The sequence below is a fragment of the Mobula hypostoma genome, chromosome 11 (genome assembly GCF_963921235.1).
Source record: "Mobula hypostoma chromosome 11, sMobHyp1.1, whole genome shotgun sequence".
Taxonomy (NCBI): domain Eukaryota; kingdom Metazoa; phylum Chordata; class Chondrichthyes; order Myliobatiformes; family Myliobatidae; genus Mobula; species Mobula hypostoma.
In genome coordinates, this window is record NC_086107.1 from 13,954,812 (window position 1) to 13,968,367 (window position 13,556).

At 41.5% G+C, this 13,556-nt stretch overlaps 1 protein-coding gene across 1 annotated transcript in view; it reads right to left on the reverse strand.

Moving 5' to 3' along the window:
• The window catches only part of ano1a (anoctamin 1, calcium activated chloride channel a), a 295,780-nt gene that overhangs the window by 248,189 nt on the left and 34,035 nt on the right, over positions 1-13,556 (reverse strand). Inside the window, exon 3 of the mRNA XM_063061696.1 lies at positions 6,546-6,730. Within this exon, the coding sequence (XP_062917766.1) occupies positions 6,546-6,730 (185 nt within the window). The remainder of the gene's footprint in view (positions 1-6,545; positions 6,731-13,556) is intronic.

Genomic DNA, 13,556 nt, shown 5'->3' on the forward strand with positions numbered 1-13,556 from the left:
GCTACAATTATAATAAAGTATCATTCTATCTATCTAACTTGCCCTTATTAAATGCCTTTTCTACTTCACATTGAAATTTGTATCCGACATCCTGGTGACTGTTTGGAGGCCTGTATATAACTCCCATCAGGGTCTTTTTACCCTTGCAATCTTTTAACTCTACCCACAAGGATTCTACATCTTCTGTTCCTATATGACTTCTTCCTAAGGATTTGATTTCATTTGTTACCAACTGATCTACCCCACCCCCTCTACCTACCTGCCTGTCCTTTCAATATGAAGTATATCCTTAGGATGTTAAGCTCCCAATTATTATAGTGTAATGTTCGGAACAATGGGCACGAAGAGAGTATAGAGTATTTTGAAGACAAAAGAAAGTTTTAGTTAGCAGCTGGATCCAATCAATGGTAAATAACCAAGGCTTGTCAAGAACAAATGAAGGTTAATGTTTCCCTGACCAAAAATTCTCCTAGACTAACAATTTCTTATCTTGCCTGTCTTCCTCTCATTATTTAGTGTAGACAAAATGAAAGGCGTTTTCAACCCATGTATAGGCCTGGTTTTTCTCAATTAATTAAACAATGTTACTCCTCTTAAGTATTTGACATGTCTCTCTATATTTTCCCCAAATAAGGGAATCCCTGCAACCATGTATTCATTGAACCAAGATTGAAGGAGTTTAAATACCAGTTGTATATAAGATGGAGGCTGTGATGCAAAGGATACGGAGAAGGAGGCAGTGCTCTGGGGGAGATGGACTGAATCATATGAGTGAGTCAGTTTTTAGGGAAGGCTGGATAATTAACCAGATGGATAGGAAAATAATTCCAAGTTGTGAACTGAGACATAATGCTGGAACCACTTAGAAAGAACAGGTCAAACAATCAAACTCATATCTTAATGATAATGGACAATATTTGTTCCTGGTAAATCAACACTTACTTTATACATCACATGCTTGTTTTCATATCTATTTGTGCCTCCGATTCACCCATCTCCTCCAGCCCTTTAATTTTCTCGGGTATTTTTCCTCCTCTAGTTCTAGTCTTTTTTCCAAGAGGACCACAACCTTGCCATGGTTTGGAGGCTTGCATACCTCAATGACCCAGAGAGCTACTGTACATTGGCTGAAGTCAGGGCTTTATGCTGTTGGTAGGGTCACCCATGCCAAACAGGCCAAGCAGTAGAGGCCAGACTAAGAGTGGTCTACCTGTCCTCCAGGTTTGGGGGTTCAGCTCGGAGCTAAGACCCAGACCGGTAAAATGAAATTGTTACAAAACATAGAAATCTACACCACATTTCAGGCCCTTTGGCACACAATGTTGTGCTAACCATGTAACCTCCTCTAGAAACTGCCTAGAATTTCCCTACCACATAGCCCTCTATTTTTCTAAGCTCCATGTACCTATCTAGGAGACTCTTAGAAGACCCTACTGTATCCGCCTCTACCACCATTGCTGGCTGTGCATTCCATGCACCCACCACTTCCTGTGTGAAAAAACTTGCCCCTGACATCCCCTCTGTACCTACTTCCAAACACCTTAAAAATATGTCCCGTCATGTTAGCCATTTCTGCTCTGGGAAAAAAGCCTCTGGCTATCCACACAATTAATGCCTCTCATCATCATATACATCTCTATCAGGTCACCTCTCATCCTCTGTCGCTCCAAGGAGAAAAGGCCAAGTTCACTCAACCTATTCTCATAAGGCACATTCCCCAATCCAGGCAACATCCTTGTAAATCTGCCCTTGCACTCCTTCTATAGTATCCACATCCTTCCTGTAGTGAGGCGACCAGAACTGAACACAGCAATGAGTGTGACAGTATTCCTGACTATTTCTGAGTCTCCACCCATGTCTTGCATGACTGACAGTAGTGAAAACCGAGAGAAAACTATTGATACAATGAGTAAACTGTGAACACCACCAGGGATGGACGACCTTCATTGCTGTCCTAAATGCCAGAGTAACAGGCAGTACGTTCTAGCCTCTGGAAATTCCACTGACATCCATAGCTTCAACTGTAGAGCTTCAAAACTCTTCATTGCCCTACCAAATCCTCCCCACTTCCCCCACCTGTCCTTCTTTAAGATGATCCATAAGACCCACCTCTGACCAAGCTATTGATCTACTCAAATGTTCATTAATGTGTGTGTTTATTAATTTTCCATTGAAGAACTTTGGAACATTTCACTATATTAAGGGGGGGGGGTGAATAAATAGAAGCTATTATTGTTTCTTGGGCTATTGAATGCAGTTCATCACAGTAGTATCCAAAAGGTAGATGGAGAAGATGCCAAGAACTTTACATAAACCAAACATCCTGATTTATTCATCAATCTTGAATGCTGACATTATCAACTTGTAGGCATAGCTAACACAGAAGCATTGTAATACCTTGCCTCCTGTCATCTCAGCTGTTGACAGTATCAGTTATACATCTCAATGTATTCTGTTGTGTTCGTGTAATGCAATGTTCTTATTATTTAAAATTAAGGTACTGTTACTTCCATTGTGATTGCAAGGGAATTCTAATTCACATTCTTATTTTCTGCTTCAGTGACACCAAGGTCAACTCATTCGTTCAGTAGTTTTTAAATATCCCAACTGATAATTAGTAATGTTAAGTGTAGATAGAATGGAGCTGGTTGGTAAAAAATATATTTGGTTGTAGTGGCTTATTAAACCATGCCCTTTTGCTGAAAAACTTATGAAATATTTACAATTCTTTTTGAAGTTTTTGATCATTTTCCTCATACGTAGTTACCATTTTCATCAACCCAATTTCACTTATTTGTTCATTTTTTCCTGTTTACTCAATATACCCTTAATGACTACTTTATTAGGTACACCTGCTCGTTATGTGGCAGACACTCAAAACATAAAAGCATGCTGACATGGTCAAGAGGTTCAGTTGTTGTTCAGACCAAATATTAGAGTGGGGAAGAAATATGACCTAAGTGACTTTGACCATGGAATGATTTATGGTGCCAGATGGGGTGGTTTGAGTAGCTCAGAATCTGCTGATATCCTGGGACTTTTATGCACAACAGTCTCTAGAGTTTACAGAGAATGGTGCAAGAAACAAAAAAACATCCAGTGAGTGACAAAAGCAAAGAAGGCTACCTAATGAGAGAGATCAGAGGAGATTGACCGGACTGGCTCAAGTTAACAGGAAGGCGACAGTAACTCAGGTAATTATTCCTTACAACACTGGTGTGCAGTAAAGTAAAGAATCTCTGAACACACAACATGTCGAGCCTAGAAGTGAATGGGCTCCTGTAGCAGAAGACCACAAACATACATGCAGTGGGCACTTTATTAGGAATTTTATATATTTATAGCTAAATAGCTGCAGAGCACAGTGGTTAAATTACAGATTGGCATACAAAGCCTAAGCCATTAATCTAAAGACATGAGTTCAAATTCCTCCTTGGCAGCTGAAGATTTTAAGTTCATGTACATTCATAAATCTGCAGTGAAAAGTGACACTAACAATGACAGCTATGCAACAACAAGATGGTTGTAAATACTAGAGACACATGTGAGCATACAATGTAGAATCACAAAGGGTGAATGAGTTTAGTTATGAGAAGACTGCAAACACTGTGACCTGGATGTTGATCAAGATAGAATTTGTTTCATGATTAGTGGGTGGGCTGAGAGGCTGGGTGATAAAATTTATTACCTGGCAAGAAAGATGGGATTGCACTGGAGAGAGGCCAAAGGAGATTTTATGAGGATGCTGCTAGGATTTAAAAACTGTATCTAAAAGGAAAACATAAACACAAGAGATTCTATGGATGCCGGTGATCAAGAGTAACACACAAAAAAAAATATGCTGGAGGAACTCAGCAGCTCAGTCAGCATCTATGGAGAGGAATAAACAGTTGACATTTCAGGTCTAGATCCAATCCCAAAACGTACTTACTACCCGTTACACCGCTGGCATTTAGGGCAGCAGTGAAGGTCCTCCATCTCTGGTGGTGCTCAGGGATTCCTTCATCATGTCAATAGCTTCCTATTGGTTTTCACTACTGTCAGTCATGCAAATTCTGGGTGGATTCTCAGGAATACTGTCGTACTCAGAGGTAAAAGGATTCTTCATTGCTATTTCCATAGCATTTTTTTTTTACCAGGAGGGTTGTTAGCCCTGAGATAAACTTAAGAACCTGGAGGACCTGTGGGTGGACGACTCTTAAGTCTGTCATCTATCCTTTTATCTGTTTGGCATGGGGGACTCTACCAAGAGCCAAAGCATAAAGCCCTGACTCCAGCCGACATAGCTCTCAAGGTCATTGAGGAATGCAAGCCTCCAAACCCTTTGACAAGGTTGTGGTCCTCTTTGAGGCAATCCCAAAATGTCAGCTGTTAGCTCCTCTCCATAGATGCTGCCTGGCCTGGTGATTTCCTCCAGCATTTTGTGTGTGTTATTCTAAAATGAAAGCTGGGATCATCTCAGGTTATTTTTGTTTAGTTTAGAGAAGCAGAAGGGAGAACTCTTTGGGATGGGATATTCTTTTTCTCTGAGCAGATGGGTCAACAATCAAGAAACATTCATTTTAAGTAATTGATTGACAGATTAGAGAGGAGATGAGGAAATATTTTTCCACTTGTTCCTAAAAGGGCCATAGTGGCAAACACCCTCATTCCTTTTCACAAATATCTGTGCCCCCGTAGAGTTCTAAACTGTAGTGCTAGGGATATGATGCTGGAAGGTGAGATTAAATCATGTAGCAACTCTTTTGACTTGCATCAATGTGATGGGCTAAATGGCTTCACTCCATGTTGTAAATTTTTAAAGATTCTTTGATTCTTTCCATAAAGTTCTGATAAACCTGGTGAAGGTTTGGGTGGGATGCATGGAATTCTTGGAATCTATCTAATCTGCCAGAGGAGGTTCAGGAGAATGATCCCAGGAATGAAAGGTTAACATATGAGGAGTGTTTAATGGTTTTTGGCCTGTACTCACTGAAATTTAATATTAAGGAACTGAAATTTAATATTAAGGAGGGGGGATCGAATTGAAACATACCAAATATTCAAAGGCCTAGATAGAGTGGATGTAGATAGGATGTTTCCAATAGTGAGAGAGTCTAGGATCAGAGTTCACAGCCTCAGAATAGAAGGATGACAATTTAGAACAGAGATGAGGAGGATTTCTTCAGCCAGAGAGTGGAGAATCAGTGTAATTCATTGCCCTAGATGGCCATGGAGGCCCGGTCAGTGGTTATATACTGTGTCAAGCAGAGGTTGATAAGTTCTTGATTAGTCATGGCATCAAAATTTACGGGAAGAAGGCAGGACAATGGGGTTGAGAGGGAAAGTAAATCAGCCATGATGAAATGGCGGAGCAGACTTTGCGGGCTAAATGGCCTAATTGTGCTCCGATGCCTTATGGTCTGGAATGCTTGGGATGCTATGGATCAGTGTTCATCTTTTGGATTTGCCCTTCACAAGTTATTTACTCAGATGTCAGCAGGCTGACAGGTTCAAGGTCCAGTCAGACAAGGAGGAGCTTATAGCAGACGGAGGCCAAGGGTCGTAGAAGTATTCAATCTTTCCCAGGGGGAGGCCTGATCTGTGGAGCTCCATTCCCCAGTCTACGCAGGAGATAGGAAAAAACCCTGGTATGGTAGCAAGGAGCCTTATTTCAGCTAATTCTCTTATTTAAGTGTCCGGTGTCCCTGAGGACTGAGGCAAGTACTGTCATGGGTAAGCAACTAAAGTTGGTTAAATATGTGACTATTAGTCTCCCAAGACCTTGAACATCAGTGGCTTGTAGATGAGCAACCAAAGTGCATATTCTAACCTGCCCATTACCTCCCTCTGGTTCCATCTGTCCCAAAATCCACTCTCCTGTCCTATCAGATTCCTTCTTCTTCAGACATTGACCTCTTCCACCTATCACCCCCCAGGTTCTCACTTCATCCTCCCTCCCCCCCCCACCTACTCGCCTTCCCCCTCACCTGGTTTCACCTATCACCTGCAAATTTTGTACTCCTTCCCCTTCGCCCCCTACTTTCTTATTCTGGCTTCATCCTCCTTCCTTCCCAGTTCTGAGGAAGGCTCTTGGCCTAAAACATCGACTGTTTATTCCTCTTCATTAATGTTGCCTAACCTGCTGAGTTCCTCCAGCATTTTGTATTATTCTTAATTAATGCCTCCCATCCAAATTTGATTCCCTATTAAAAGTAACCCCTCCATCCACCACTACCTATAGACTGCCAGCAAGCTTATGGAAAAATAAGAGATGAACTAAGTTATAACACATGAATGAAGGGTGAATAAAATGATTAGAGAAAATTTATTTCTTCAAGTAGGAGTTCAGAGCGAAGAAATACAATAAATTTTGGTCTTGGTTGTTCAGGGCTGAGTTAGGAAACATGTTTTCACTGAAACGATATTATAGAACAAAATTCCCCTTCCTGAAAGAACTACTGAAGTTAAGGGAGGGAGGGAAAGGAAAATCTCAATGAAACACCACAGGCGATGAAGAACAAATAATTTTCGACTTCCTTTCAAGAAAAGAACCTTCCACTTACCATGGATTCTGGCTGCACATATCCTATATCTTCAATCCCTTTTATATTGATAATGTCAACATCTTTTTTGTCTATTGGTTTAAAGCAGTGCGTCTCATTGTGAAACGTCATGGTGGTATCGAATGATTGTAGCTTCTCCGCTGACTCAGGCAGAACTTCAGTGCCTCTGTTAACCTTGCTTGTATCTAAAGGGGGTAAGAAGTGAGAACCTCTAAATAAAATGTTAAATTTAAAGTAAATTTATTATGAAAGTACATATATGTTACCATATGCTACCCTTAAGATTCATTTTCTTGTAGGCATTCACAGGAACATAAGGAAATACAATAAAAAATTATAAAAAGCAATACACAACTATACTGTGGAGATGCCACAGTAGTGTGGGGCACCATGGTAATGTAATAAGAACATAAGATATAAGAATTAGGAGCAGGAGTAGGCCATCTGGCCCATTGAGCCTGCTCCGCCATTCAATAAGATGATGGCTGATCTGGCCATGGACTCATCTCTACCTACCTGCCTTTTCCCCATAATCCTTAATTCCCCTACTATGCAAAAATCTATCCAAATTTGTCTTAAATGTACTTACTGAGGTAGCCTCCACTGCTTCATTGGGCAGAGAATGCCAAGGTTCTCCACTCTCTGGGAAAAACAGTTCCTCCTCATCTCCATTCTAAATCTACTCCCCTGAATATTGAGGCAATGTCCCCTAGTTCTAGTCTCACCTACCAGTGGAAGCAACTTTCCTGCCTTTACCTTGTCTATCCCTTTCTTAGTTTGATATGTTTCTATACGATCTCCTTGCAATCTTCTGAATTCCAGTGAGTACAGTCCCAGGCAACTCAATCTCACCTCATAGTCTAACCCCCTCATCTCTGGAATCAACCTGGCAAACCTCCTCTGTACCGCCTTCAAACCCAGTATATCCTTCCTCAAGTAAGGAGACCAGAACTGCACACAGTACTCCAAGTGCGGCCTCGCCAGTACCCTGTACAGTTGCAGCATAACCTCCCTGCTCTTAAATTCAATCCCTCTAGCAATGAAGACCAACATTCCATTTGCCTTCTTGATAGCCTGCTGCACATGCAAACCAAAATGGTTATCATTAGTGTAATGCTATTACTGCTTGGGGCATCACAGTTTGGGGTTCAGTTCTAGTGTCCTCTGTGAGCAAATTAGTATGTTCTTTCCCACGTGCATGGAATTTGTCCAAGTACTCTGCTTTCCTCCCACAGTCCAAAGATGTTCTGCTTAGTAGTTTAACTGGTCATGGTAAATTGTCCTGTGAGTAGGCTGAGGTTAAATTGGTGGGTTGCTGGATGGCACAACTTGATGCCAAAATACAAATAAATTGAATAGACAGAGAATGACAAAATTTCAATGCGCAAAGGAAGACAAACTATGCAAATAAAAATAATACTGAGAAAATGAGTTGTAAAGAGTCCTTGAAAGTGAGCCTGTAGATCATAGAATCAGTTCAGCGATAAAGGAAGTAATTTACGCCAGTTCAGGAGCCGGATATTTGTAGGGTAATAACTATTCCTAAACCTGGTGGTGTGGGATTTAAGGCTTCTGTACTATCTAATAGTAGTAGTGAAAAAGGTTTTTGGCCTGGATGGTGGGGGTCTTTCATGATGGTTGCAGCTTTCTTGTGGCAGTGCTACATGTAAATGTGCTCATTTACGGGGAGGGCTTTGCCTGTGATGGACTGGGCTGTATCCAGCACTTTCTGTAGACTTTTCCATTCCTGGGCATCGGTGTTTCCATACCAAGACATGATGCAACCAGTCAGGATACTCGCCACTGTGCATCGACAGTATAGTTCAACACAATCAAATGACTTGGACTTAAACTATTTACTGAAAATTGTCCAACTCCATCATGGCTTCAGATCCTCAGCTGCTTAAACCCTTGTCCTTGTCCATGCTTCTGGACATGACCATTCCAACACACACTTGAACAACCCCCGCTAGATGTTCAATATGCTCGAGATCGTCCAAATCTTTGCTGCCACCTCCTAACTTTCACCATCCTATTAAAAGCAACACCTTTAGGTTCATTAACCCATATGGGTTAAGGATTTTAAAGATTTATTTGCCACGCGTACATTGAACCATACTGTGAAATGCATCATTTGCATCAAATCAAATCGGCAAGGATTGTGCTGGGCAGTCCACAAAGGTCACCACACTTCCAGTGCCAACATCGTGTGCCAACAACTTACTATCTGCAAGGGTAAAGCATATAAACTCATTACAGACAGCTGCAGGAACCAAACTCCAATCTTACAGATGGTGCTATCACAGAATGTTACCATGCCACCCTTGGTTCTTCGTTAATTGATCTCCAGATTTTCAAAATCACAACTTTGATCTCACTGCTCCCCATCTCAGTGTTCTTCAGACCCATGGCCTTCCATTTCTGAACCTCTGCCCACTCATTTTCATCATCTTGCTGGCTTCAATTAACAGGACTCTTAAACTCTAAAATTACATCTCTGAGTGTTTCCTGGTTTTCGAATTCTTTTTATGATAGTTCCCATAACTTTCCTCTTTGACCAAGCCTCCCATCATCTGTCTTATGCTGGTCTCTGACAACCTTTTCTTTGACAATATTCTTATGAAGTACTGAAGAGAGATATTTTGTGATGGTAAAGATCAGAATCAGAATCACTCGATTGCCAGTATGTGAGACATGCCAGAATTGATTGTTGTTTGCTGCCACGCATAAAACACAGGACAATACCGTAACAGACAACACAATAGCAACTAACAATTTACAAGACAGTAGTGCAAACTGTCATGAGCAATCAACAGTTAGCAGAACCATCACATGTGCAAATGTTAATAATCAAACTTAAATAAATGTGATTATATGAACAGACTCAATAATTATCAACAGAAAAAGGCGAGTAGGAAAGACTGTCTAACAGATGTTGTGCAGGGACAGTTGTGGTATTCCATCTGGGTGAGTTTTGTTGAGAAGCTGAATAGATATAGGAAAGAAACTTTGGAGCTGACATGTAGTGATGGAACACACATAAAAAGTGCTGGTGAATGCAACAGGCCAGGCAGCATCTATAGGAAGAGGTTCAGTCGACGTTTCGGGCCGAGACCCTTCGTCAGGAGGTGCCTGGCCTGCTGCGTTCACCAGCAATTTTTATGTGTGTTGCTTGAATTTCCAGCATCTGCAGATTTCCTCGTGTAGTGATGGACTCATAGTGCCCCACTTATGGCAATTTGGTGAATGAGTGACTTCTATAAAGATATTCTACTTTAAGCAGCTAAATGGCTAAGAGAAAATAGTACTTGGGAACTTCAGTGTTTATGTCTCTGTGAATTCCTACTCAATTGTGGAGTAACACACAGATAGTGCCAAATTATACTTAGGAAACACAGAGGAGGGGGAAGGTCGGTGCTCCAAATGGAGAGAATTTGAGAATGGAGACAATTCGAGAAAAAATTTGAATTTATTCAAGGGCCCTCTTGGATTGTGCATGTGGCTAGGCTTCTTGGCTTCTTTTAGAATTGATGTTAAAGTTCTTTTACTTGTTTTTTTTAAAGTCCTAATAGTTTGGGACCAGAGCACATCACAGAATAATTTTGGTTTTATAATCCTGCTCAAACTCTCGGGTCTTTTTCTGTCGGTCTCCTCAATTTAAATGATCTCCCTCACAAGATAATTGGCAGGTCAGCTATTTTTAACTACGCTCCCAAACTGTGGAATTCAATACCTAAAATGATCAAGGATGCAGACTCAGTTGACATTTTAAAACGCCAGCTCAAAATGTATTTATTTGACCTTGCTTTTAACTAACACCCGTTTGTCTTTTATTTTCATGTTCATTTTTATTGTTTATATTATTTTCATGTTTGCACTTTATCCCCTTGTAACTTTGAACTACGTTGTTTGTGTGAAAGGTGCTCTATAAATAAGCTATGATTAGTAAAATATGTATTCATATAGTTCTGATATTTTTATGACATTGAAGGAGGCTATTTAATCCATTTAGTGCATACAAGCTCCCAGAGTAACCCCATCGGTCTTATTCTTCCGCTTAATTCCCTATAACTGTGGGTGGTAAGGTAGCATTGTGGTTAGCGTAACACCATTACAATGCCAGCAACCTGGTCTGAATTCTGCTGCTGGCTACAAGGAGTTTTTACGTTCACCCAGTGACCACATGGGTTTCCTTTGGGTGTTATGGTTTCCTCCCACATTCCTACGGGTTAGTAGGTCACGTGAGTGTCATTGGGCAGCGCAGACTGATTGGGCCGGGAGGGCCTGTTGCCGTGCTGTCTAAACATAAAAATTTAACATACACCTTCGTTCTGCTGGAGATGTAGACCAGACACAATGATTTCCTCCCAAATTACTTTGTGTGACTTTGTTTATATTTATTTATTTATTGAGATACAGCGCAGAGTAGGTCCTCGTGGCACTTTGAGCTTTGCTGCTCAGAATTCCCCAATTTAATTCTAGCCTAATCCTGAGACAATTTACAATGACCAATTAACCTTCCAACCGGTATGTCTTTGGACTGTGAGAAGAAACTGGAGCACCCGGAGGAAACCCACACGGACCCAGGGAGAAATTACAAACTGCTTACAGGCAGCAGCGGGAATTGAACCTAGGTCTCCTGTCCTGCAAAGCTTTGTGCTAACCACTATGTTACCGTGCCGCCCTTGACGGGGAACTGGCTGGTGGTGGAGTCCCCATGCTCTCCTTATCCTTCTTGCTGGAAGGTGCTGTGGGTTTGGGAGATGCTGTCAGAGTAGCCAGGTTTATGGTCAACAGTACAGCTATGGCAGGCCATCTCCTCAGGTACACTGTGCATTGTCAAAATGGATCTCAGATCTTCCACTGTCATAATGTATGATTCCACACGCTTTGCCTGTGTTCATTTTGATTGACAGTCCAACAAGACCAGGAGGGTCTGAAAGCAGTATGTGGATACATTGATGTGGCTTTGCATATTTGTGATGGTGCTCTTTGGAGAGTTTGATTTATGGTCCTGGCAGACTCTGCATTTACTGACAAACTTTTCAACATGCATGTGTAAGCTGGGCCAAGAGGCAATAATGTGAGCTACTGCTTTCCTGTGAACAAATTCTCTGACTGAATATTTGTCATCTTGACTGGTGGCCTGAAATAGTTTTGCTGATGACATTGCACCATGAGAGAGCTTAGTATTCGTATAAATCTACTTATGAATATTTCATGATATTGACTTCCTTAATCCACGTGATCCTGTGCTAAAATGCTCGAGGAGCTCAGCAGGCCAGGCAGCATCTATGGAGAAACGTACAGTAGATGTTTCGAGCTGAGACCCTTCAAAGGATCCTACTGAAGGTTCTCCATCTGAAGTGTCGACAGTACTCAGTTCCATAGATGCTGCCTGGCCAGCTGAGTTCCTCCAGCATTTTGTTTCTGTTGCTTGGATTTCCAGCATCTGCAGATTTTCTCTTGTTTGGTATCCTGTGCTTATGTGTGTTAGATCAAAATGAATATATGAAAATGTAAACAAATCTACATATTGCTGTAGGAGATATTCAAGATATAGTTGCAAATTGCTTACGTTAAACACTTTTTAATGAAGTCTCAACATTATATCCTTGACTATGATATAAAAGCAAGTGTGTAATGTTGAGACTTTATAAAGCACCAGTGAGGGCCCACTTGGAGTATTGTGAGCAGTTTTGGGTCCCTTATCTTAGAAAGGACATTCTGAAACTGGAGAGGGTTCAAAGGAGATTCACAAAAATGATTCCAGGATTGAGTGGCTTGTCATATGAAGAGTGTTTGATGGCTCCGGGGCCTGTATTCACTAGAATATGGAAGAATGTGGGCTGACCTCATTGAAACCTATTGAATGGTGAAAGGCGTTGAAACATACATCACTTACGTCAAGTCAGATCAGTGAGTATTTGTCTGGGAACAGTCTGCAAGTGTCGGTATGCTATCGGCAACAACATAGTTTGCCCACAACTATACGTCTCTGGAAGGTCAGAGGAGACCAGAGCACCTGGAGCAAACTTGCATGCACACAGAGAGAACATACAAACCCCTTACAGATCGTGGCAGGAATTGAACGCCGATCTTACAGCTAGTGCTGTAAGGTGTTGCGCTAACTGATCCACTAACTGGCCACTTTGGGCCATTCCTCTCATAATAGAATTGGTTATTAATGATTGGTAACCGTTATGAGAAATTACGCGAGTTCAATTTTTCAGTGTCAGATTTTCAGGTTTTTATTTATTTGTCAGAGAGTGTCTTCACATTGATGGGGCTTCGCTGAATGTCTTTGAAATCAATACCTTGTCTTTGAAGTCAATATCTCTACCTGCAATTGGGAAGACAACAGCTATGTCAATACAACACACACAAAGTGATGGAGGAACTCAGATGAATGCACAGTTGATGTTTTGGTTTAAGACCTTCTTCAGCACTGGAAAGGAAAAGGGAAGACACCAGAATAAAAAAGGTGTGGAAGGGGAAAGAGGATAGTTAGAAAGTGATAGGTGAAGCCAGGAGTGTGGGAAAGGTTGGAGAGGATCGTTTCTGCTAGGAAAGGAGAGTGGACCATAGGGGAAAGGAAAGGAGGAGGGGACCGGGGGGAGGTGATGGGCAGGTGGAAAAAGTAAGAGGCCAGAGAGGGGAGGGAAACATTTTTTTACCGGAAGGAAAAATTGATATTCATGTATTCAGGTTGGAGCCTACTCAGACAGAAAATAAGGTGTTGCCCCTCCAACCTGAGGGTGGCCTCATCGTGGCACAAGAGGTGACCATGGCCTGTCTTGTAGGAATGGGAATCTTGGCCACTGGGAAGCTCTGCTTTTGGTGGATGGAGCAGAGGTGCTCGATGAAGCAGTCCCCCAGATTACGGCAGGTGTCACCAATGTAGAGGAGGCACATCTGGAGCACTGGACAATGTTCATAATGTCAATAATCATAACAAAATACTGAATTGGAAATGACGGCCTGACTGCTTCAAGAATATAGAGTTTCAGT